General features: G+C 58.4%; 10 protein-coding genes across 10 annotated transcripts in view; 3 read left to right on the forward strand and 7 right to left on the reverse strand.

Annotated features, from left to right (window-relative positions):
• The window catches only part of ACA1_279480 (protein kinase domain containing protein), a gene marked incomplete at both ends in the record, with an annotated part of 5152 nt that extends 4779 nt beyond the window's left edge, over window positions 1-373 (forward strand). The window contains one exon of the mRNA XM_004344659.1: window positions 38-373. Coding sequence (XP_004344709.1) covers window positions 38-373 — 336 coding nt within the window. The remainder of the gene's footprint in view (window positions 1-37) is intronic.
• Window positions 374-485: 112 nt separating this feature from the next.
• Window positions 486-1586, reverse strand: ACA1_279490 (SPFH domain / Band 7 domain containing protein; the record flags this gene model as incomplete). The annotated part of the gene is made up of 5 exons (XM_004344660.1): window positions 486-565; window positions 637-908; window positions 1147-1253; window positions 1343-1417; window positions 1545-1586. 5 exons carry the CDS (start codon window positions 1584-1586, stop codon window positions 486-488), a joined length of 576 nt encoding a protein of 191 aa, XP_004344710.1.
• Window positions 1587-1723: 137 nt separating this feature from the next.
• ACA1_279500 (uncharacterized protein) lies at window positions 1724-4532 on the reverse strand (the record flags this gene model as incomplete). The annotated part of the gene is made up of 11 exons (XM_004344661.1): window positions 1724-1944; window positions 2056-2286; window positions 2367-2502; window positions 2599-2769; window positions 2851-3008; window positions 3081-3240; window positions 3312-3459; window positions 3559-3674; window positions 3798-4088; window positions 4214-4331; window positions 4456-4532. 11 exons carry the CDS (start codon window positions 4530-4532, stop codon window positions 1724-1726), a joined length of 1827 nt encoding a protein of 608 aa, XP_004344711.1.
• A 575-nt stretch (window positions 4533-5107) lies between these two features.
• On the reverse strand, window positions 5108-7974 carry ACA1_279510 (transcription elongation factor sii protein n terminal domain containing protein; the record flags this gene model as incomplete). The annotated part of the gene is made up of 8 exons (XM_004344662.1): window positions 5108-5456; window positions 5579-6311; window positions 6428-6569; window positions 6647-7011; window positions 7087-7235; window positions 7321-7469; window positions 7560-7785; window positions 7871-7974. 8 exons carry the CDS (start codon window positions 7972-7974, stop codon window positions 5108-5110), a joined length of 2217 nt encoding a protein of 738 aa, XP_004344712.1.
• A 300-nt stretch (window positions 7975-8274) lies between these two features.
• On the reverse strand, window positions 8275-9401 carry ACA1_279520 (uncharacterized protein; the record flags this gene model as incomplete). The annotated part of the gene is made up of 5 exons (XM_004344663.1): window positions 8275-8415; window positions 8525-8637; window positions 8699-8768; window positions 8841-8989; window positions 9083-9401. 5 exons carry the CDS (start codon window positions 9399-9401, stop codon window positions 8275-8277), a joined length of 792 nt encoding a protein of 263 aa, XP_004344713.1.
• Window positions 9402-9822: 421 nt separating this feature from the next.
• ACA1_279530 (Rab4, putative) lies at window positions 9823-10927 on the forward strand (the record flags this gene model as incomplete). The annotated part of the gene is made up of 7 exons (XM_004344664.1): window positions 9823-9922; window positions 9984-10079; window positions 10156-10174; window positions 10248-10310; window positions 10390-10575; window positions 10656-10724; window positions 10819-10927. 7 exons carry the CDS (start codon window positions 9823-9825, stop codon window positions 10925-10927), a joined length of 642 nt encoding a protein of 213 aa, XP_004344714.1.
• A 461-nt stretch (window positions 10928-11388) lies between these two features.
• On the reverse strand, window positions 11389-11964 carry ACA1_279540 (nuclear transport factor 2 (ntf2) domain containing protein; the record flags this gene model as incomplete). The annotated part of the gene is made up of 3 exons (XM_004344665.1): window positions 11389-11567; window positions 11638-11818; window positions 11902-11964. The coding sequence occupies 3 exons, from the start codon at window positions 11962-11964 to the stop codon at window positions 11389-11391; spliced, it is 423 nt and encodes a 140-aa protein (XP_004344715.1).
• A 134-nt stretch (window positions 11965-12098) lies between these two features.
• ACA1_279550 (CBS domain containing protein) lies at window positions 12099-13826 on the reverse strand (the record flags this gene model as incomplete). Its single annotated transcript, XM_004344666.1, has 8 exons — window positions 12099-12254; window positions 12384-12536; window positions 12624-12780; window positions 12855-12933; window positions 13050-13114; window positions 13215-13291; window positions 13394-13420; window positions 13527-13826. The coding sequence occupies 8 exons, from the start codon at window positions 13824-13826 to the stop codon at window positions 12099-12101; spliced, it is 1014 nt and encodes a 337-aa protein (XP_004344716.1).
• An 82-nt stretch (window positions 13827-13908) lies between these two features.
• On the reverse strand, window positions 13909-15769 carry ACA1_279560 (iron hydrogenase assembly protein; the record flags this gene model as incomplete). The annotated part of the gene is made up of 8 exons (XM_004344667.1): window positions 13909-14200; window positions 14268-14640; window positions 14703-14815; window positions 14891-15009; window positions 15078-15215; window positions 15284-15382; window positions 15455-15571; window positions 15635-15769. 8 exons carry the CDS (start codon window positions 15767-15769, stop codon window positions 13909-13911), a joined length of 1386 nt encoding a protein of 461 aa, XP_004344717.1.
• A 387-nt stretch (window positions 15770-16156) lies between these two features.
• ACA1_279570 (radical SAM domain containing protein) lies at window positions 16157-18107 on the forward strand (the record flags this gene model as incomplete). Its single annotated transcript, XM_004344668.1, has 9 exons — window positions 16157-16315; window positions 16383-16437; window positions 16498-16607; window positions 16687-16750; window positions 16812-16887; window positions 16969-17209; window positions 17270-17523; window positions 17600-17793; window positions 17866-18107. The coding sequence occupies 9 exons, from the start codon at window positions 16157-16159 to the stop codon at window positions 18105-18107; spliced, it is 1395 nt and encodes a 464-aa protein (XP_004344718.1).
• Window positions 18108-18121: the final 14 nt, after the last annotated feature.

Consider the following 18121-nt stretch of genomic DNA (forward strand, 5'->3'; position numbering starts at 1 on the left):
GAAGGTGGGCGACTTCGGGTTCGCCACGGCCAAGCAGGACAACGGGACGCAGACCCGCTGCGGCACGCCCTGCTGGACGGCGCCGGAGATCATCAGCGGCACGACGGCCAAGTACTCGGAGAAGGCCGACGTGTACTCGTTCGCGATCGTGATGTGGGAGGTGCTCACTCGCAAGGCCCCGTACCAGGACAAGAACATGATGACGGTCGCGCTCAACGTCATCAACGGCGACCGCCCGCCGGTGCCGGCCGACTGCCCCAAGGCCTTCGGCGATATCATGCAGCGCGCGTGGAAGGCCAAGCCCGACCGACGGCCCACCATGGACGACCTGCTCATGTACTTCAACTCCGAGCTCGGCACCGACAGGGTCTAGCTCCAGCTCTAGCTCTAGAGCTCTCCCCCCACCCCACCCCCAATCCTATGTGTACCACTAAAGAAATACATCAGTGTAAATATCAACCAGTGCAGGCAACAGGCGTACGGGTTTATTTGGGCCACTTGTCGGTTAGGTACTCGTTGACTCGGTCGGAGCCCTCTCCCACGGCACGCAGCGATAGCACTCGCACTGCATGGAGTGTGCTCAGCAGGCGTGAGCGAGCGAGTGACGGGCGAGTGGGAGAAAGAGGAGAGTGATACCGGTCTCAACGCGCAGGCCGACCTTTCGGCGATCGAATTCGCGGTTGAGGGCGGACAGGAGCGGCTGGTCGAGACAGGCGGTGTCCTCGATGAAAAGCTTGATGCTCATCTGGGCCACCGTGTCTCGGAGGACCTCGCGCACGACGGGCTGCGCCGGGTAGGGGAAGTTTTCGGCCATGCCGGGGAAGTACATCATGTCGGCCGGACCCACCACCTTAAAGTCGAGGCTGACGCTGATCACCAGCTCCACATCCTCCTCCGTTTTAACCGTTCTGCACCATCGCACGACGCGACACAACGCGCCGTGCGCGCGCAGGACAGAGAATGGCGTGAGCCGCGGACAGTCGAGCTGGTGTGTGTTGGTGCGTGCGTGCGTGCGTGCGTTCGCGTGCGCCTGTGCGGTGTGCGTGCGTGAGTTGTGTGGTGCGGTGTGGTGCGGTGTGGTGTGCGTGTGTGCGTGCGTGCGTGCGTGTGTGTGTTCTTAACGTGCACGATAGATGACACACGTACTCCTGGTTGACCTTGATGTTGTGTACCTCGAGGAAGTTGACGATCATGAGCTCCTTGCCCTTGTTGGCGTCCTTGTAGATCTTGATGCGGTCCTTGAACGGATTCAACTGACGCAGCACCCACACATCGCCCGACGAGCAGCCACCTGGTGAGAGTGTCCCCACGAAGGAGCAGACCAGAAGAGTAAAGGAGGTACCATATGTCGGCCAGCCAGCAGTACTCGATTGTACTCATCTTTCCTTTCAACCACCACCGCTTCATTGGTTGGCACCTGCGCCCACGCAGGCAGGAGCAGTTGTGGTTTGTGGGGGGGGGGCAGAGCCAAGGTCAGCAGCATCCGTGGCGCAAGGCTTCTGGCACCGGGTCATGTGGGTGGCATTGCATGACAACGAGCGTACCTTGTAGTAGGTCTTCTTCACGGGCGGAGGTGCAGCTGCCATCTTTGTGTTCCCAGCGCCAAAAAAATTAATGAAAAAGCTTTTATCATTTCTTTTTTTTCTTTTATTGGCGTGGTGCCGCTAAGAAATAAATTTAAAAATAATGACCTTTTTGTTCTTTTATTTGGCGGTTGGTGAGATCAGCAGAGGCCGCCCTTGTCGACGAACTTCCTGATGACGTCGACGACGTCGTAGACCACGGCGGCGAGGAAGAAGGAGCCGAGCACGTAGGCGAATCGCGAGGCAAAGGGCTGCGGGAGAGGCAACGGGATGTAGGACGACAGGTTGCGACCATAGCGAGACGACACCACGGCCATCAAGGCGATGAACAAACCCGCCTCCAAGTTGAGCGCGAAGCTCGCTGTATAGTCCAAAAGCAATCTTAGCATTTCGTGTGCGTGTGTGCGATTGTGTGTGTGTGCGTGCGTGCGTGTGTGCGGAGCGTGCGTGGGTGCGTGCGGAGAAGGCGCACCGAAATACTCGAGCATGACGAGGAAGCAGGCGGGCTTGCCGACGGCGAAGCCAATGCTGAGGCCGAAGGAGATGAGGTAGAGGACGATCTTCAGGCCGGTCTCGACGCTGAACCAGGAGAGGTGGAGGCTGCGCGCCTGCACGTTGTCGAAAAAGCCGGTGATCTTCATGGCCAGCCCGCTGCCGTTCTCGGCGCTGGCCTGGATCTTGCTGGAGAAGGTGAACGCATAGCCTGCACGTGTGCCGGCGATGGGCGAGGTGAGTGCAAGTGGTGGTGGCTCCTCGCTATTCACGAGCGAGTGACAGTCGTACCGTCGAGGAAGTTCTTGAGGCCGCTGCCCACGGTGATGAAGGAGATGGAGATCGACACCACGATGAAGACCTCAACGATCTTGGCGATCCACTCCAGGTCGGGCTGGGTATCGCGGATTACCTCCGTCAACGGAATCTACAGCGCCAGACGCACAATCGAGCAAGCATACGGGTGAGTCGGGGAGGGGGGGCTCACCACGGTGACAATGAGGCGACAGAGGGAGGTGCGTACGGTGGAGATGCAGCCCTTATCGGCGGCCTCCTCCAGTGAGGGTGCCGGACCGGTCTGGGGAACGGCGAGCATGACGAAGAGGGTCCACAGCACGATGAGGACCGAGCACACGCACAGGCCGACGCTCACGGCCCACCTGAACTTGCGCACTTCGCCCGTGCGTTGCGGCACCTTTTTTGGCCGTGGCACACAACAGCAACGTTAGCGACGAGAGGCGAGAGAGTACGCGGTCGGGTGTGGTGACTGTCGCACCTTGTTGAACACGAGGGGCATGAGGTTGATGGCGCCGCCGAGGGCCACCGTCGACATGAGGAACGATTCGGCGATGTGGGACCAGTCCGAGTCGATGCTCTCCATGATGTCCAATCCAACGTAGGCGGTGACGGCGACCATCAGCACCAACAAGCTGCCTGCGGAGGTTGAACTGGGCTATTAGAATCCTGGGCGTGCACTAGTCCTTTGCCATTGTATGAGCCACGCACCCTTGACGGCGGTCATGAGCGAGACCACGGAGGTGAAGAGGCGCTGGCCAAACACCACGCACACGGTGAAGCCGACACCGAAGGTGACGATGATGAACCGCAGGTTGCGCTCGTCCTCGCTGGAGGGATGCGCCTTGCAGCCACCCTCGAGGCCAAACACCTGTTTGTGTTCGAGTCAGCGGTCAGTCATGAAATGAGCGGGAAGTCGAGTGGGGTGGCAGAGCGACGTACGCCACCCCAGGCTTCGGAGCCGGCGAGCACGTAGGAGATGAGGATGGCGAGGAAGTGCAGGAACACGCAGAGATCGAAGATGTATCGCAGCCACACGTTCAGGAACAGCCGGCCCATGGAGTGCAGGTTGAGATCAATCTCCTGCACCCTGTGCACGACAAAGACCCATAAAACATGATGAAAGCGCGTGAGCGGCCTGCTGAGGGGCAATGGTGAACGGCGCTGCAGGTGTGGAGTGCACGCATACGAAGCCGGGTTGTCGCTGTTCTCTTCGTTGACGACGGACTTCTCGGAGCTGTAGAGCTGATCCTTCTCGTACGGCAGCGGCTTGTACGACGCCGAACCCCTCTTGCCCGACGCCTCCTGCAGCCACATGAGGGAGGGAGTAGTCAGTCAAAAAAAGCTGAACTGTGCGAGGGAGGAACAAAAGACCAGGCGGGAGGCAGCACGACGGGTGGGAGTCGGCATGCATGCCTTCCATCCTACATCGGCTGCCTCGCCATCTTCTCTCTGTGCGTCGTCTTCTTCATCTTCCTCATTTGTGTTGACGTTGATCATGGTGTTGCTATCGTCTGGTAATGATGATGATGATGATGAAGAAGATGATGATAACGGTTGAATGGAGGCGGGTAGTACTTCTCGGACAGAGAAGCCGTCGGCAGGCTTGGCGAGCTCGAGCTGCTCCCGGGCCTTGAGCTCGTCCAGCGAGCCGATGCCCAGCCGCATGATGGCCCGCGACTGTTGGAGCAGCTCCACAAAATAAATGATCACGCCCACCTGCAACAGCCCAACAAGCACGCACAGGTCAGCATACAATAGTATAATTAAATAGTATAATTAAATCTATTTCTGAATTATCTATTTTGAATAAATGAAAGAAATGATTGGGAGGTGCGCGGAACCTCAAAGATGAGGACGATCAGGAAGATGACGAGGAAGGGAAAGAAGCCAGAGTTGGCAGTCTTGACGGGCAGACCAAGGATGCCTGTGCCCAGCACCGAGGCGATGGTCACAAAGAAGCTGTGCACCGGGAGGGAAGAGATTTTGTGAGATTTCACATAGTCCAATTAGCAAGCTCTTTGCTGGGCAGAAGCGTAGAGAAGAGAAGCTCACAGATTTGAGAGGGGCGAATGAATGGACGTACCAACCGATGTAGTACCAATTGGACTGCCGTTCAGGATCGTCCCTGATCCCGAAGCATCGCTCCATGACTCGCTGCATCATCTCTCGATTCTTGTTGTGTTGCGAGCTTGGCGCGCGGATGGAGTCAGTCTGCTACTTGCTTGCCTCGGTGACGCAGAGCTCGAACACAACACCCTTCTGGAAAAGGCGCTCGACGAAGTCCAAGCGGTTGGTGCGGGCGGGTCGACAAATTTCTTCCCCAGAGAAACGGCACACAACCCACGCTCGGTGGCTTCCTCGCCCTGTTCCCGCCCCAGAAGCACCACCCGGCCATCTCCACCGAGCTCTCTCTTTCTCTCTCCGTCTGTGCCCCTCCACGCCCTTTTCCACCACCGCCACGCCAAAGAATGAAGGATGAAAAGAGAATGCAGTTTATGGGATGTAGCAATGCAACAGGACGAACAGGGAATGGGCGGTGGTGGCACTCGAGCCGACTGAGAGGATTGGGTGAGTGTGTGTTCTTTGTTCTATTGCTGCTGTTTGGTGAGAGGGTGATGTGAGGGTGAGGGTGATGGTGGAATCATCGTCGTCGTTCTCGTTCTCGTTCTTCTCGTCGTTCGTGAGGAAACTTGGCGCTGGCACCGACAACGTGTTGGAACGGACACGCATCGCCGTTACGGCAGCCCTGCGGCGAGTTGAAGAAGGAGCACAGTCGCTGCTTCCGGTCGTCCCTTCCCCAATTTCCCCCGCCGCCGCCACCTCCTCCGCCCGCGTGGCTCGGTCCGCCGTAGCCGCCGCCTCCACCGTGTCCTCCACCGGTGTGTCCGCCATAGCCTCCTCCGCCGCCGGGTCCGCCGTGCCCTCCTCCTCCAGGGCCGCCGTAGCCTCCGCCGGGAGGTCCGCCCATCGGGTAGCCGCCGTGTTGGGGAGGCGGTCCGCCGTACTGCTGCGGGGGCATGCCACCACCGCCGCCGAAGGGCGGAGGACCCATGCCGCCAGGGCCTCCGCCCGGCCCCATCCCACCACCGTAGAGCGGCGGCCCCTGCTGGTCCTGCTGGCATCCGACCATTGAGTGGAGAGGTCAGGTGGTTGGCATTAGGAAGAAGAAGAAGAAGAAGACAGAAGGGGAGGGAGGGAACTAGTACCCGAGGGGGATAGCCTTGCTGCTGGGCTGTATGAGGTGGGGCGGGAGAGGCGCGGTGGGCTGGCTGGGGTTGTACATCATCCCGGCCGACGGCGGAGGACCCATCGAAGGCCCGCCCATGGGTGCGCCCGGCTGTGCCAAGTTTATATTTGGGACCGGGAGGCCGCCCATGAATGGAGCGCCTGCGGGAGGGCCGCCGGCGACGCCCTGCGGGAGGGAGGCCAGCAGGGACGAGAGGGCCTGGTTGTCGCCGAGAAGGGAGCCCAGGGCCTGCGGGTTGGCGAGGAGGGCGTTGAGCGCCTGCTCCATGTTGCCGCCGGCGGGTTGGCCGATGGGTCCGCCCATGGCGGGCGGCGCGCCCATCATCGGAGCGCCGTAAGGGGCGCCCATGGGCGGGCCGGCGAGATTAGGCTGCGGCTGGTGCATGGGCTGCGCGAGGTGCGGCGGAAGTTGCTGCTGCTGCTGCTGGAGTGTCGGCGGAAGTTGCTGCTGCTGCTGCGGTGGCGGTGTGTACATCTCGTCGAGCGGGATGAGCGGGACGGACGCGTCGTCGTACTCCTCCTGCGCCTCGGCCGGCTCGGTCGGGGTGGGAGGGATATCCTCCTCTCGCGAATAGTACTCGCCCAGGATCTTGCTCTGCCGCTCCCTCTGGATGCCCATCTCCTTGCTCTTTTCCCCCATCGCCACTTTGTACTCGGGCGACATATACAGCAACTGCGGCGCCTTCCACGGCACTGTTGCAGAGAAGGTGGGAGAGGGAGGGGGAGGGGGGGAACGGCACAGACACGGTGAGCCCACCACAGCCGGCGAAATGTGGCACAACTTCGGGGCGGAGAGAGCGCGGCCCTACCTGTTGCGGTCATCTTTTCGAACCGTTCCTTCCATTCGCCTTCCTCATGCTTCCGCTGTTGATCCGCCACTTCCTTTTCGCGCTGCTTCTCCAGCTGCATCATCGCAGCGAAGCTGCCCACTGGTCGCGGCGCATTCCCCATCTAGAATAGAAAGCGGACGGGAAAGTGTTAGTTTGGGAAAGAGCCGCGTGTGGTTGCGAATGGCGGGGATGGCGTACGAGAGATGGCAAATACTTCTCGAACATCTTGACCTGCACGAGCTTTTCGTCTGACGCCCAGGACACTCGCTTCTTTTTCTTCTTGGAAGCCCGACCCTCTCCTTCGTCGTAGCTAACGTCCGCGGAGTCCGGGAACGCTTCCTCGTCATCGTCCCTCTGCCTCTTCCCGGGATCCGAGTCCCGCCGCGTTGAGACCAGCGGAGGCGAAAGCGGAGACGCGGCGGCGGCACCAGAGCTCTTCGCCTTCTTGATGTCGTCCGCCGACAAAGGCTTGGACTTGTAGGAACCCACGCCCTTGGCAATCGGGTGCGGAGCGGTCACATCCTCTTCGATCAGCTGCACGGCGTGCCTTCTCCTCTTGACGTCTGCAGTGGTGTGGGTGAATCGATTAGTCGCCCTCAATACAATCTGAGGCATAACGCCGAGCCAAGGTGGCGTACGGTCGGGTATGAGGCCTGTCAACTTGCGCTTTTCGGCTACGGGCCTCGGCTTGGCCGGGCCAGCAATGAGGTCGTCAAAATCCTCGCTTGCAGATATCTTCAGCTGCGGACCCGGCTTCGCAGCTTTAGGCGCTGCTGGTGTCACCTCTCTGCAATGTCACTCGTGCATTAGAACAGAATTCAAGACTCGGTATCTTCCCCGGTAAACGGGAGGAGATGCCAGCAGCCACTTACCTTGTTCGCTTCATGCCTCGTGCAGCCGTCGGTGACACTTCCTTTTCCTTCTTATCGAGCCGCGCCTTCTCGGCGGCGGCCTTTTCTTCGGCAACGTCTTTCTTGGCCGAAGAGCTTTCGGCCTTCTTTGACGCATTGAGCACCACGTCCTACAAATCAACAAATCAAAAAATGAGTACCATTCCCATCAAATAAGGTGACCCTCATCGGCGAGAAGCGGAGGAGTGTATGGGGCTAACCTTCCAGCTGTTCATGATCCTGACGGCCCACTTCTTCACCACTTCAGTGGGATGGTTCTCGAGCTTCTTGATCAGCTTGCCCATGCCGGACTTCTGCAGCGTCTCGACAGTCATCGGCAGGGTGTAGATGACCTTCAGCAGCTGTCGGACCAGCTGCGTGTTCTTTTCCTTGATCGCTTGAATCAGCCACGCCTTGAGCACTACCAGACCGTCGTTGTCGATGAACCTGTTGTAATGGACGGGGAGGTGAACCGCTCGTGTGAGACACTTACTTGTGAAGGTCGTTGAGTGTTGGTCGGGGGGGGGCGTACACTTTCTTTAGGTCCAGGCGTCGCGAGTTGGAGACGATGTTGAGCAAGAGAGACTGGGCGTCGGGAGACTTCTCCTCGGCCATGATCTTCTGCAGCTTGATCATCTTCTGCGGTTCTGAGACCCCTCCTTGCCGGTCGACGATGTCGAGGAGTTGTTGATTTAACGTTGCTTCCTTCCGCGACTGGTGGGTGATGAGGGGAGGCGAGAGTTAATATTTATTGCTGCGCTCAGAGTGGAGCGCTGGCCGACAGACACACAAAGTAAGAAGAAGAGATGCGATGGGCGATGCAGTTGCTCGATCGAGGGAGGCTGCCACCGTCCGGTCCCGACAATGGTCGGTCCATGTTGCAGTGCAAATGCCACCATCACTCGACGCAAACCGGACAAGGAAGGAGGGAGGAGCTCAAAGCATCGCACGCCCCGCTCCCCCGTAATGGCAACAGCATGAGAAAGCATTTCGCTCCAGGCGTGTACCTCTGGTGACTCCGTTGCCTTTGTGGTCTCTTGCGGCTTGGACCTCTTTTCGTGGTCCTGTTTGGCCTTTCTCACCTTTTTCAGCGCCTCGATGGTCTTCATGGGAGGGTAGAACAGTTACAAACTCGTGTCAACAAGCGCAAGAGAACTTCAACTAAGAGAGCGGTGAACGCCCTTACCTCTTTTTCGCCCATGTTCACTTGTGGAAGCAACTGCTTCAAGTCCTTCTTCGTTGGCTTGGGGTAGTCTTTGAGAAACTGGAGGAAGACTGCGAGCAGCTCTGGCTTCATCCCTAAACAATCGAGACGTGTATCAGCGCTTGTCCTTGTCTCAGGGACATAGACGGGGGGCACCTGGCACTGCGATGGCTGGCCGAGGCGCAGGAACGCCTTCGGACTTGACTGCGGCTCGCGTGTCAACGGCCTGCACGGGATGCGACAACAACACGGATGAGACTCCACATCTGTCGCATCGAGAATCGAGTGGATCGCGTACCTGCCCAGTTAGGGGATCTACCCCAGTGAGCAGCTTCTGAGTCGCCACCAGCCGATGGAAATCACGTGTCTGCGCTTTGTAGACATCGACTTGCGAATCGAGGCGCCTCTGCCAGCTGTCTGCCTCAACGTTGGGATTGGGCGGCAGCGCTGCAAGATGAAGCGATCAATTGTCAATCTCCATCATGGGCTGCCAGAGTAGAAATTACGGCGTGTCCGCCTGCACGAAGTGGGGCGTCGTACTCAATGGAGCAAAGGCATGATGATCGCTCCTGATGGCTTGTCCAGACGAGTCGGCAGCAAACGGCGCGTAGGCAGACTCGGTGCCGAAGAGGTTCTCGGAGAGGATGCTCGAGGGGTATGGAGGTGGTGAAGAGTTGAAGTCGAAGTTGGGATCGCCAAGGCCCGAGAAGGTGTCGTCGTCTGCACCGCCATCGATCATGGACTCGGCCTCGCTATCGTTCAAATGGAAGCTCTCCTCTTCTTCGTTGTGCAGTCCCCCATCATCCCCAAATTGACCGTTTCCCTCGTTCTCAAAAGAAAAGCTCATAACTTCGGCCATGCGGTAGGCTGCTCGCCCTTCCCTTTGCTGCCGTGCGATGTGCCTTTACGCTGCGTAAATTGAGGATCTAGAAACCGTTGGCGATGCTACTTTCAAAGCGAGCGATTTTTACCCTCACCGCACGAAAGAAGTAGAATTTTCTGAGCGGATGCGAAGTTTGATTGAGCGCAATGCCACCTGTGGGAGCGCGAAGATTACAAGAAGCCTGGAACGGTTTGGGAAACAGAAAGGCCAGACTGTGTCAGGCTGACGTCACCTTCTCCCGTGGGTAGAGAGAGCGCTTGAATCTCGTGGTGTTTCCCATTATCGTCGACGCCCGAAGAAATGTCGTGCCCGCCTTCGTTGAATGCTTTTGGGGGCGAAGGGCAAAACCAGCACGGCACGCGCAATCGAATCGCGCGAGTGGTTGCGACAAAGAGAGATGGCTTCCTTTCCCTATGAGTACATCTTCAAGTACATCATCATCGGCGACATGGGCGTGGGCAAGTCATGCCTGCTGCACCAGTTCACTGAGAAGAAATGTAAGGTTCCCCCGAACCAAGGGGGATGTTGATTTTTCTTAATCTCACGCTATTGCTGCAGTTATTCCTGATTCGCCACACACCATCGGCGTAGAGTTTGGAACGCGCATAATCGAGGTTATGGGCAAGAAGATCAAGCTGCAGATTTGGGATACTGGTACACGTTGCCCCGCCCCTCTTCATTCTATCTTTGACAGGTTTATCTAACACGTTTCCTGCAACATGTGCAACAGCCGGGCAAGAGCGGTTCCGGTTCGTGTGCCTACAAGGCCTTGAAGACTCTTCAGAGAATCAATCTCACATCTCAATTCTCTATCAAATGCAGAGCGGTTACGCGCAGCTACTATCGTGGCGCTGCTGGCGCGCTTCTTGTGTATGACATCACGAGGTGCCCATCTCTCCCCTCCCCCAATCCCCATTACACGACCTTTGGCCCAGCTTGCCAACTCTCTCCTTGTGCCCACCAGGCGGCCAACCTACAACCACCTCACAAGCTGGCTCACCGACGCGCGAAACCTTACCAACCCCAACACTGTGATCATGATGATCGGCAACAAGAAGGATCTCGAGGACCAGCGAGACGTCACCTACGAAGAGGCCAGCAACTTTGCTAAGGAGAACGGACTCATCTTTCTAGAGGCCAGTGCCAAGACGTACGTCTCCTGCTGGAGAGCTGTATGGATGGGATCAATGCCTGATGAGGACGCGCACACCTGCGCCGCTCCAACTACAGGGGCGAGAATGTCGAAGAGGCCTTCCTGAAGACAGCAAAGCTCATTTTCCAGAGCGTGCAGGACGGAAGGTACGCTTAGCCACCTTTGCCACGCCACACCGCACCCCCCATCGCCCTCTTGCCACTGTACGGCGTGCTGATCGTGGTGCACCACCCTGCACAGTGTTGATGTGGGCTCGGACATCGGTGTGACGAAGAAGACGCCGCTGGTGCCGCCAAGCGGCGGCAGTGGAGGAGGTGCCGGAGACGGAGCCGGCGGCTGCTCCTGCTGAACGCCGCCTGGTGTGGCGGGACGGACTCGATAGGCACCACCAAAACACGGAGCTATCGCGCACATGGACATAGACCACCGGGGGAAGATGGGGCGAGGCCTGAGAAGCGAGCAAGCGCATGAAAGAGAGAGAGAGAGAGATGGAACGACACACCGGCAAGGGCCTCGATGGTGCAGGAGGAACCCAACTGCGCAGGAACGACGCAGGGCAAGGACGAGAAGAAGCAAGATCGTGGCTTGGCCAAGGTGTGCGGGAGAGGAGTGTCCTCCACGAAGGCAGGCTGTATATTTTGGTTTGAGATAAATATTAGACTTCGTCTGCACCAAGGAGACTTCTTCTTGTTCTTCTTCATGATCACCCTACGCGTCGTGCCCGTCGGCATCAACAACCGTTGTTGCCAAGGCCGCTGCTGGGTTAGGCGCGTCTGATGGTTTGGGTCGAATGTTGTGTGCGAGGTGGAATCAGCTGGCGGGGCCGGTGGTGAGGCGGAAGCAGTCGTTGACGATGTAGTAGGTGCCCTTGCCGGGCTCCTGTGCGAGGATGAAGGTCTCGTGAAAGTGTCGTGGGTCCTCCTTGGCGTACGTCACCGTGCCGACAACGACCACGAAGATGTTGGAGGCCTGTGGCGACTCGGTTCCGTCTGCACCCGTACAGCGAGGGAGTGAGCGTGGCCGCCGAGAGGTGGCGCAAGGGCAGGGGCGGGGGCGCACCGGCAATGGGCTGGCAGTCAATGGACTGGATGTTGTGCGTTGAAGGAGGCAGCTGCTGGAAGAAATCACGCAGGGTCTGCAGGCCCTTCTTTGCATTGCCGTTCCAGATGAGCACGGAATCCTCGCGGTAGAATCGGAACAGCTCGTGCCGAGAGCTATCGTACACCCGATAAAAGTACTCCTGGAGCAGCGACAATGAAATGGATGAGATTAATAATCTCACCTCCATAAATACAATCGGCGTTCAGCATTGCACAGCCGCACCTTCACAAAGATCTCGCCGGCACGGGCGTTTGTGTCGATTAGTGTGGCCTTCGCTGTGCTCATCTCGTCTTGCAATTTGCTTTTGGCGGGCTCTGTATTATTTTATTTTTTAAGAACGAGAACTGCTCATGCACTGTGATGGTGTAGTGTGTTTCACATAGGGAGAATGTGCTCCCAACTCAACATGTTACGGCGCATCAGAGAGCGAGCAGCTTGCGGATGATGTCGGTCAGGGTGATCATCGCCTGGGGTCTCCCCTCAGCATCCACCACCCAAGCGCGGTGCTTCCCGGCGTCGAGGATCGAGCCGATCACCTCGTCGAACAGCGCGTTGGGACCGAATTGGAGGTAGTCCTATTCACCCAATCCATCAGATTGTGCGGTGGTAAGGCCTGTGTGTGTTGTGTGTGTTGTGTGTGTGTTCACGCATACCGTATCGCCGAGACTGAGCGCGGGGAGGTAGATGCGCTTGAAGTTATGTACAGACAGCGTGCGCAGACTGTCGGCAGACAGGTCTCCCACGAGCTTGCCATCGGCATCGACGAGGGCGAGAGCGCTCACCTTGTAGAGGTGGTCGATCACCTGCGACACGCTGTCCTCGGTCGAGATCTTCTCGATCTGACGTTTGCTCTTGGTCTGGGCCGAGCCACGGCACACGACATTGCACACGCAGTGAGGATAAAAAGAGAATTCTCTCGCCAAGCAGAGGGCAGAGCTGCGTACGAGGCCGAGTGCATCGATCGTGGGAAGCGAGTTCGAGCCCCGGAGATCGGTGCCGAGCAGCTCGTTGAGGTGGGCCACGAAGAAGCGGAGCACGTCGGTCTGGCTCACCAAACCGCAGACGTTGCCCTTGTCGTCCTGCAGCGGCAGACGGTGCACACTAGACACAACACGGGTGTGTGTGTGAGAGAGCTCCCATAAGGCAACACAACGAACAAGCGGTCGAGTACCCACCCGCTCGAAAAGATCTGCATCAGCGCCGGCAGCGATGTGTCCAGCGACTGGGGCAGGAACGGGCTCATCTTGCTAAAGTCTGCACAGAGTACGCAGCCGCGGCAACAGACCATCGGCAGAATGAACTCAGCCACTCAGTCGGTCACACAAAGATACACACATCGCATTTTGCCAGCTACTCCGGGGCGGGCGTACTGACGATGCTCTTGAGTTCAATGTTGGGAAGCTGCTCGGGGAGCGCCTCGGTGGCGGGGAACAGGCTGGTGGAGGGTCGGCATACACAGAGCCACGTGTTCGCACAGAGAGTGTCACTACGGCTCGGCAGGGGTGAACGCGACGGACGGGCGGGGGCACACGCACCTCGCCACGTAGGCAGCCAAATCCAAGGCGGACACCATGCCCAGGTACTTCCTATTTTCGAGATCCAGGATGGGCACCTGCGCGCGAGCAGCAACAGTGCAGCCCAAGTTAAAAGGCCACCTTGGTGGGGGCGGGGCGGGGCGGGAGATAGAGCCCGAGAGCAAGGAGGGCGTGCGAACCGCAGTGATGCCGTTATCCTGGAGCGTCTGTGGCCGCAACAGCACACATAGAAAACGCGTGAGACTGGACCACACCCAGCACCGAGAGAAGGAATAATATATAAAAACAAATAATGAGGGGGGAGGGGTGGACCATGAGGCAGTGGTCAACAGAGTCGTGGGCTTCGAGCACGATGAGGCGCGCGTGGAAGGAAACGACGTCGCGGACAGTGGTGCGCGCGATGAGGGCGCGCAGCCGCAGGCCCACCTTGGCCGTGGCCAGAGGGCTGCCGGGAGGCGTGAGCGGTTGGAAATCTGCCAACTGTTCCCTCAACCGCTTCACCCACACATCCTCCTCCGAATCCGTGCTCTTCACCTCCACTTCCTCTTCTCCCTCCTCGGATTCAGCCTCCCTCTCATCCACAACCTTCTCTGGCTTGTGTCCTTCGCTCATCTCTGCTATCTTGTATTACATTTCAATTTTGATACTATTGGCATGATGTCGACAAAAAGTTCGCACGCAATGGAACGGCTGGTCACAAGCCCCAAGGGCGTAGGACTCGGGAGAGGCCTTGTTTGGCGGCGAGGTAGGAGAGGAGCAGGCCATAGTTGGTGATGGGTACGCCCGAGCCCTCGATGTCACTCAGCCGCGCGGCCATCTTCTGTTGGTCGAGCATGCACCCACCGCAGTGGATCACCAGCTGGTAGTCGTTGAGGATCTTGGTCTGATACTCGCGGCCGAACGCGTGGTCGACCCCGATTGTGCCCTCCCCGAAGCGTTGCCTCAACTTGGCCGGTATCTGCACCGTGCCGATATCGTCTTGGATTCTGGGCCGCCCGCGCAGAATATTAGCTTTCCACTAGGCACCGGGCTGCCAGGGTGATTAATACGAACCTGTCGTGGTTGCAGGCCTCACAGATTAGAACCTTGTCGCCGTGTTTGAGGGTCTCGAACCGCTTGATGCCCTCGACAAAGGCTGAGAGACGTCCGCCGCTCATGTAGTTGATCATCATCACGGAGAAGGTGGTGAGCGGGACGGTCTCCTGGCTACTCTGGCCGCCCTGGTCGCTGGGCGCTGCTGTGCCGGGCTCCATCGTCCACTTGTGTACCACGTCCGTAGCCTGGGAGTCGGTGATAAGGAGCTTCAGCTTGTTCTGACTCTTTAGCGCGTCGACACTGGACCTGAATCGCTGCTCCTCCTCCCTTCTCTCCTCCTCAATGGGCGATCGGGCCTTCTTGAGGTCCATTCGGTAACAGAAGGTGCTGGCTGCGCCGGTCACGAGGTTAGCCGCCCACGAACGAAACGGAGTGAAACGAAACAAAGCATACCATACTGGCGCAGGAGCTCTTCCTGCACCAGGGCCTGTGGTCGGAGGAGCCGGCCGCTGGGAGTCTCGGCGTCCATCGGAATGTTGAGGAACACGACCGAGTCTGGACCCAGCCTGCCGCCAAGAACCGGAGAAGAAGGCACATTAGTCGAAGTTGGCTTAGCGATGAAGGTTAGTAGGGCGCAGTACTGTAGCGCCGAAGGGAGCAAGCTCACGTTGCTCGAATGTGGCTTCGTGTTCGTTGTGACGAACTTGACCACCCTGCCCATGGCCTCGGGCGAGTTCAAGTCCAGGGCAATGCTCGTGATCTGTGGAGAAATCAGATGTTCTGATGCTGTACGGTAGGATTTCCAATCAGACGTCGTGAGCAACTCACCTGAAGGCTCGTTCGGTCGGGTGTGAGGCTCTTTTCGGCAGCGTCCAATATGGTATTGGTGGCCTTCCTTATCTCGGCCATCTGCTGCCCGAACACATTGAACACCACCATGACCCTCATCTGCGCAGAGTCGTCTCCCTGGGAGTCCATCGAGGCATTGACACGGTCAGGCACAAGCAGGAAGGGTTGGGGTTGGGCAACATTACCTTCTTTTGCTTGGCCGACGCCTCTTGGATCACATCCCTGGCGGCCTCGAGCGAAGCCGGGTTGAAGGGATTGACAACGACCACCGCTGCGTTGCACTCCTATTGGTGACCGGTACCACATTGTATCAGATGAAAGGATGCCTGCTTTGGCATGGGCATGGTGGCCAGTACCTTGAGTACGTCGAAGGCCTTGCGCCTCTTCTTTTCGCCTAGCAGCCCCTCTTCGTCGATGCCGGGCGTGTCGAACAGCTTCACCGGGCCCAGGTCATGCATTTCCATCAGCGCAACCTGCACTCCCACCGACCAGTTAGGCTGCCGTGAGGCACCACAGCCGGTGCGGCCCCTACTGACCTTCGTGTCGGCCGTGGTGCCTGGCTTGCTGTCAACGATGGAAGTCTCCTGCTGCGAGATCAGGTTCATCAGCGTCGACTTGCCCGAGTTCATCGCCCCGAAGATGCCTGCACAGTCACGGGACAGCACCTTCATGAGCTTTGTGGGGGCGGGACGGGGCGGAGTAGGTGGCACCAATGTTTGTGCGTAGGAGAGGCTGTCCCGCATATGCCCGCGACAAGCTTGCTGCGTGCTTTGGTGGTATACCACAGACCGTTCCCACCGCTCTCTTCGTCATCGTCCGCTTCATGTTGGAGCTGATGAGACTCTGGGGCGGCGCCGCACAGTTGCCAGGCAAGCAACATGAAATCCCGAGGAAAAATCAGACAACTTGTTTCGATTGCTTGCGCATTTTCGGCTTTCGGCCAATGGGTACTGGATCTGCAAAAAAGGGGACAAAAAACCACGAGCCATTGTCACCGTCAACGTGAAGTCATGAAGAAGACGTTAGCTCCATTGGTGCAAAGGGATGTGTACCGCGTTATGTTGCTGCGACGTGGTCTGCACGACGCGGCGCCAGTCTCAGGGGGAAGCACGACAGACCTGCACAAGCTGCTATACTCGCCCCTGCTCACACCCGACGCCCCAGCTGCCGAAGACCCAGTTGCTGCGCGCAATGCCCTGCAAGCGGCACTTAGCCGGGTTCGTACACCACCCGCTTTCTGCGTGGGTGCTGGTGCTCCCTACTGAATACCCAGCGGTTGTGTAGGGCGGAAAGAAGAGGCCAGTCAACAGGCTGCACCTGCCCCTCGAAGAGAAAATCGGTATGCCACGACAGCCGCACCTCTTGTTCATCGTGTACCTGACATGGAGTTGCTGCGCAGCTCCTCTGGCGTCGTTGGTGGGTAGAGCTCTGACTCCCGGTGAGCCGCTGACTTTGGAGAAGGAACAGATCGTGCATATCCTGCAAACAGCTGATGAGGGTTTGGAAAACGTACGACCTCGGCTCTCTTGCCATCCTGTGATCTCTTTCTGATCTTATTCCACCCGATGCGCATCGATTGCACCCATAGGCACTCTACGACTACGCCGACACCGTGACGCAGCGCTACTTTGGCAAGAAGATCTACTTCAGAGGTGCCCTGGTTCACTGTCTGTGTCTCCTCCTGTTCATCTCGTAACGCCCCGCTCTCCGCAGGCATTGTGGAGTTCTCGAACGTCTGTACGAAAGACTGCTACTACTGCGGCATTCGCAAGCACATACAAGTGAAGCGGTGCGTAGGGCCGACGGAATGTGGTGAGTAGTGCGCAAAGGCAACTGATCCCACAGTTGATGGTTGGCTGCACGTGTGCAGATACTCGATGTCAAAAGAGGAGATTGTCAACTGCGCCATTTTCGCTTACGAGAGCGGCTACGGGTCGCTCATGCTGCAGAGCGGCGAGCTGCCCACGGACAAGCGACTCGCGTTCCTTGTTGACACCATCAAAGAGGTTAAGCGAGTGACCATCGAGAAGGACAAGGAGCGAAACGGCGTCAAGGAGGGCGTGGAGAACAAGAGCCTGGGCGTCGCCATCTCCCTGGGCGAGCTTACTAAGGTGAGCCTACAATCGCTACGTACCATCCTACTGCCTACTGCTTACTGATGGGCTGCGCAGGACATGTTCCGGTCACTGAGGGAAGCCGGAGCGCATCGGTACCTGCTGCGTATAGAGAGCTCCAATCCCGATCTCTACGCCAAGCTGCACCCGGCAGACCACTCGTGGCACAGGCGGGTAGAATGCCTTCGCGAGCTCAACGAGCTGGGCTTCCAGGTGGGCACCGGAGTGATGATCGGCCTGCCCGGACAGACCCTTGGCGACCTCGCACAGGACCTGCTCTTCTTCAAGTCCATGGACATCGACATGATCGGGTGTGAGCCCCCACCGTAACCTCTTCCAGAAGCTGCGTGCCAAGTGCTGACGGCGCGCATTCGATTGTGGGGATAGGATGGGGCCGTACATCTGCCAGAAGGACACTCCGCTGGGCAAGCTGTGGCAGGAGGAGAATTCCAACCTGGACACCAAGCGCTACAACGAGAAGCTCTTCCGGCTCAGCACCAAGATGGTCGCACTCGCCCGAATCATCTGCGGGGACGTCAACATCGCCGCCACGACCGCCCTGCAGGCCATCAACCCCCAAGGTCTCTCCCACCCACGACAGTTTTGGGGTAGAGTTGGAGGTGATGGCTGACATTCGCTCATATGGATATCAGGTCGGGAGGTTGCCCTGAACCAGGGCGCCAACATGCTGATGCCGATCCTGACCCCGCGCAAGTACCGCGAAGACTACCAGCTCTACGAGGGGAAGCCCTGCATTGACGAGGGCGCCGAGGAGTGTCGGTCGTGCCTCAAGAACCGCGTGCAGTGGGCCGGCAAGGAGCTCACCCTCCACGACTGGGGCGACCCGCAACACTTCTTCTCCCGCCAAAACATCCCCACACCCACCAGACAATAACCACCAATACCACC

This window comes from Acanthamoeba castellanii (assembly GCF_000313135.1).
Source record: "Acanthamoeba castellanii str. Neff unplaced genomic scaffold scf7180000084776, whole genome shotgun sequence".
NCBI lineage: Eukaryota > Discosea > Longamoebia > Acanthamoebidae > Acanthamoeba > Acanthamoeba castellanii.